This window comes from Macrobrachium rosenbergii, chromosome 12, assembly GCF_040412425.1.
Source record: "Macrobrachium rosenbergii isolate ZJJX-2024 chromosome 12, ASM4041242v1, whole genome shotgun sequence".
Classification (NCBI taxonomy): Eukaryota; Metazoa; Arthropoda; class Malacostraca; order Decapoda; family Palaemonidae; genus Macrobrachium; species Macrobrachium rosenbergii.
The window spans coordinates 2,794,666-2,800,500 of NC_089752.1; the positions used below are offsets into that span (position 1 = coordinate 2,794,666).

Genomic DNA, 5,835 nt, shown 5'->3' on the forward strand with positions numbered 1-5,835 from the left:
AAAGAAGAAGAGAAAGAGGGCAGAAAGGGAGAAGAGATGAGAAGGAGAAGATGAGAAGAACAACAGATGACAGATGTGGCTCAGCCAGACAGATAATAGTGATTACGGGAGAATTTGGTCGAATAAGAAAAGGCCAAGGAAGAAGACCAAAAGAATAAGGCAGTGGGTTTGGAGAGCAATATCGGAAGGGCTGAAGAACGAGAAGTTTTAGATGATCTTTAAGAAAAATAAAAAAAGAGAGAACGTAAGGTAAAATCAAGCAATTACGTGACGGAGACACAGCGCCATATGAACCAAAGAGTGACAGAAAAGAAAGAGGTAGGAGAGAGGGGGAGGAGGAGGAGGAGGGGAGGGAGGGAGGGAAAAGATTAGTGGCCAATAGTCTGTAAGTACGTAACAATGGAAGAAGAGGAGGAAAAGGGGTGGGGAGGAGGAGGAGGGGGGGGGAGGGAAGACAGGATGGGGAGATGGACCATCATCATTCAGTGCATCTGTTATTAACAATCTCTGATGCCTCAGTACGGCACCAACCAGGCTCCGTCGCGGTTGAGCTAAACGTGCAAAATTCTCCCCGAAAAAGGAGAAGTCGAATCCGACCTCGCTCAGGGAATCTTAGAAAGAAGAAGACATCTCGCAAGACCGGAGACATAAAAAAAGAGAAGAGACAATAAAGTGTAAACTTTTTTTGTCTTTTCTTTTTTGTCTTTTTCTGAAAGTCATTTTGTCAGGTTGAAATTTTGGAAAATTATGCATGAGGAATCATGGGTACAAAGTGTGTTTGGATTTTAACTGCCCTGGCTTTTGGTAAGTGTTGCATTTCAGTTTCTCTTTTTTACAAAGGTTTATTTAAGTCTTAATGATGCATGTGTTTATGTATACGGACATTTGTTTTCAAATAATTTATATACATATCTATATATATAGATATATAATTTATGTATGTATGTATAACTGAGTCACGAAAATATGGAACGTGCTGAATATATGAATAAAGACAAAATCCGCGAAGGAAAGAGGAGCAATGGAGCACTGCAAGGCCTTTCGACTTCTTGTCCTTTACTTAGCAGACTGAAGAAATTAATCCACGAAGGAAAGATAAACAATGGAGCACTGCAAGGCCTTTCGACTTCTTGTCCTTTACTTAGCAGACTGAAGATTTCCTTCGTGGATTTTGTATTTATTATATATACATACATATATATATGTATACAATACATATATATATATATATATATATATATATATATATATATATATATATATATATCTATATATATAAGAAGAGAGAGAGAGAGAGAGAGAGAGAGAGAGAGAGAGAGAGAGAGAGATGAGGACCATGGAAGCTTGCAATAGCATTCCAGAAATTTCTGCGTTGATCTTCCAAAGGATTTACAACATTTTCAAATTTATCAGTATGAAGTGATTTGGTTGTAAACGAAAGTTCCGAGAGAGACACGGCGGGAAATGTTGTATTATTATAAGAACACAGTTTATAGTTTATAGTTTTAGCAGTTATCATATTGATGTTTCACTAACTGAAATACCGACGGCTCTTCTGCTCAGTCAACCATTAGTATCATAATGACTCGCCTTGTTTCTCCGTAAGGACTCAAATGGTTCTGCTTTCATCCATTATGCTGAAAATGAAGGGAAGAAACAAGGAAATGGAATCAATCCAGTTTTCAACATTGCTCTTTTAGTCGTTCAAGAAGGATGAACTGTTTCTGGAGTGGTAATAATTTTAATCATTTAGATATCTGTCAACGGTGAACAGTGTTTTCAAGGGCAGTAAGAATGAACAGTGTCTTCAAGGGCAATAAATCTTACAATTTCTTGGAAGACAGTTGTAATCATTTAGAAATTTGTCTGAATTTAGAAATTTTTAGAAAGATCATTTTGATATTTTGATATTTGTGCGTCTAACAATTTCTTGAAAGATAGTTTTCGTCATTTATTAATTCGTCTGCGTCTAACAATTTCTTGAAAGACACTTTTCGTCTTTTATTAATTTGTCTGCGTCTAACAATTTTTTCAAAACGGCTTTGATCATTTAAAAATTTGTCTACGTCTAACAATTTCTTGAAAGACACTTTTCGTCTTTTATTAATTTTTCTGCATTTAACAATTTCTTCCAAGACAGTCATTTAAAAATTGGCCTGCATCTAACAATTTCTTGAAGACAGTTTTGATCATTTATTAATTTGTCATGGTTTAAAGTTCTGAGGTCGGATGGAACTTTTGATCACTCGGATATTTTTATCGGAACCTCGATCTCTGATAGGTCTTAAAGCAGTGACCTTTTAAGCACTGATGATCTTGGTCTAATGTGGTGACTTTTTAGTTTTCTGTAAATGAAAACCACAGTCAGCTTTGTCTGTCCGTCCACTTTTATTCTGTCCGCACTTATTTTCTGTCTGCACTTTTTCTGTCCCGCCTTCAGATCTAAAAACCACTGAGGCCTAGAGGCTGCAAATTGGTATGTTGATCATCCAATCTCCAATCATCAAACATATTTTATTTAGTTGCAGCCTCTAACCTCAATAGTTTCTGTTTATTTTAATGTTAAGTTAGCCATAATCGATAGCCTGGCATACGTTAATTTACATTTTGATCACACAACGATATACCGTGACCTCCGAAAATATAGATCTATTTAGGTGGCCATGATTATACGCTTTGTGACCTAGTACAGAAAACTCGATTGCTGAAGAAACTTCAGCGCATTTTTCCTTTTTTATTCCGGCCATGTCAAAGTCGAACAGATATTCGTCCACCAAATCAAATAACAGAAGAACGATACTAACGACGAATCTTAGAAAATCGTTACCAGATTCTCATTCAGGGTTTAATTGCGCTTCTACCTTTGTTACTTTGAACTTACGTTACAGTGACTTTCCATCAGTGCCTAGCATCCTCACCAGATCTGGAGATTATTGATAGGATTCTTCTTCTTTTTCTTCGTTTAACGTGCTTTTTTCCCATTTTTTATATGGGGTAAGCACGATGCCTTCTTTTTGAAGGACTTTGATTTGGCGTTGGGGTAGACCGTATAGCCTCGACCGGCTGCCCTGCCTGACATCGCTCAGGATTACAACGTAACAAAATGCCATAACTCATCCACTGCTTATTTTTGAAATTTTCTTCAAGCTACACAAAAGCGCAAAGCGAAATTGTGTTTTATGTTGGTCTGAAGTGAATTCAGAAGTTATGCCATCAGTGCATCTGCTATAAAGTCTGAAATGGAACTTATTATATTTCTTTCTGGCGTCTATATTTGACTTGTGCGATGTGGGTTTGTATGAACCAATTGGCCATTAGAAAGCAAAATGCTACGCACGAGAATTATAGAAGACAAAGTATCTTTTATACAATATTTTCATTTCGATTTTGGTTTTACTGACTGATAGTTTCATCGCAATTGTCCCAAAATGAAATCTACCATAACATGTTTAATGTCAGAGACAAGAGACTGACGCCCGCCTTTGTGTCTGCATGTTTTTTTCTGTTTTCATTTACTTTTCACCCATGACATAAAAAAAAAAATATTGGAATGGGCTCATCCCCGAGGCCAGAAAACCGACAGATTGGTTTGTGCTTTCTAAAAAGAACGCCTCTGTAGATTTCTGTAGTGGAATGGGTTACAATTGGTCTGCTATCAACGCGTTCCCTCATAGCAGTTCTATTCGATGCCAGAATCGAGAATATAGAGTTTTTTGGCCAAAGGCCAAGCGCTGGGACCTATAAGGTTATTCAGCGCTGAAGCGGAAATTGACAGTAAAAACGCTTGAAAGGCGTAACAGGAGGAAAACCTCGCAGTTGCACTATGAAACAATTGTTAGGAGTGGGTGTATAGTAAGATGGAAGATAGACAATATGAACGAAGGTACAGTAAAAGGAATGAAGGGGGTTGCAGCTAGGGGCCGAAGGGACGCTGCAAAGAGCCTTAAGTAATGCCTACAGTGCACCGCATGAGATGCACGGATGGTACTAACACCCACCCCTACGGAGGATGCCAGTCTCAGCCTCACAACAAATCTATCTCTCTCTCAGAAGCATCAGGAATAACAAACACAAAAACAGGCCTTACAATTCATTTGCTTTATCAATACCAGGCATCGAAATAGCAATGGAATTTTGTTTAAAGGTAATTTTGAACACAAGAAATCACAGGACTTTCGAGTAAAAGTGCATGGCGTACATTAATGCTCGCATCTCTGTAAAAAAAAAAAGTAACGTTATAAATGAGGTTTGATACTTTTTCGTAACTAAGATTATGTCTACGGAAAATGCGAGAAGTTCATATGAATTGTTAGTAATTAATATCTGAAAAAATGAGACGAGGGAATCTCTTAACTAAAATATAAATCGAGTTCATATTTGCTATCTTTTCCTGTATATGTCCTTACCCCTTTAGAATAGAATGGCTCCAGAGTGCTTTGACCCTACTGGTCATCGGAAGTTTTTAGCAATGAGGTCATTAGCCCCATGCCCTTCTCTGCTCCGAATGCGACTCATCAAATCAAACTAACCACCAAGCGCTCAATTTACAGCCTAGATCAACTAGAAGACAAACTGATTTTCCGAGAAACGGATTTAGTCGATACCTCCCACCCATGGAATCGATCTTGAGGCCCTTACTGCTGAAATTCCAATAACTAACCACTGAACCACGCGGTCAAATATGATAACTAGATCGCATTTCATAGCGATAAAATTGGAAGTAAAAACAACAGACGTCTAAGGACGAAGTATCAGCCACGCAAAGACTCGGCCAAAGTTGACTCGAGCTAGACATTATTGGAACTCGGCCAGCTAATCGCCGCAGTCAGTCACCATCATTCTCCATAAAAACATAGCGGCACCATTGGACGGGACTCTCGAGCGAGCCTTTGTACCTAGATAATAATGCTGTGGTCCTTCTAACACTGATATGGGGTGTTTGGTCGCCGAGTCTAGTGGTCAAATGCCAGGGGTCATTGTCCAAGGGTTATTCCCAAGTGCTACTCGACGCTGTCCACGTGGAATGAGAGGAGTGCGCTCTCAGCACGGTCGAAGGGACCGAAAAGGAATTAGGAGTCATTGCAGTTTGTAAGAATGCCTCAAAAAGCATTATAATAAAGCACTCACATACACACACACAAACACACGCGTGTGTGTTGAAGCACTAATTACGAGAAAAAAAATATAGCACAACTGAACGAGATTTTTTCAATGAACGGAGGATACAAAAATGGTTGTAATATTTTTCATGACATTCATTTAAGAAATATTGAGAAAAGAGCACAGATGATTAGTACTTATAATGTTATTCTGAATATGATGTCATATAATTCATTTGGTAAATTCATTAAGAGACAAATAAACGTACATATACACTCTGAAAATAAAGCCACATAGGCTACATTAAAGAAAAAATATTTTATGATGAATGAATTGAACGGCTCGACAGCGAAAATTGGGTTGTTGTTACCGTAGACTTTCATGAATAATATTGAACTGCTATGAGGACGGTACCATAAAACTTGTATACAGTACACTATATATATATATATATATATATATATATATATATATATATATATATATATATATATATATATATATATATATATATATAGTTAGATATAGAAGAAAGAAAAATCAATAGACATTTGGGCGTTTCAGATCAAAGAATAGAAATGAAATATGAAGTAGTAATTCCTTCACCCTCCCAATCGTTTGTCATTCCATCGTCAATGTTAATGTTTGTGAAAATTAAAGCGAAATTGATTTATTGGAGTTTAAAAGGAAAAGGGAAAAAAATATTCAAATTAGTTTAAGACGATAGGTTAAGGC

General features: G+C 37.3%; 1 protein-coding gene across 1 annotated transcript in view; it reads left to right on the plus strand.

Moving 5' to 3' along the window:
* Positions 1-726: 726 nt before the first annotated feature.
* The window catches only part of LOC136844304 (uncharacterized), a 37,558-nt gene continuing 32,449 nt past the window's right edge, over positions 727-5,835 (plus strand). Inside the window, exon 1 of the mRNA XM_067113278.1 lies at positions 727-804. Coding sequence (XP_066969379.1) covers positions 762-804 — 43 coding nt within the window. The 5' untranslated portion in view covers positions 727-761. The remainder of the gene's footprint in view (positions 805-5,835) is intronic.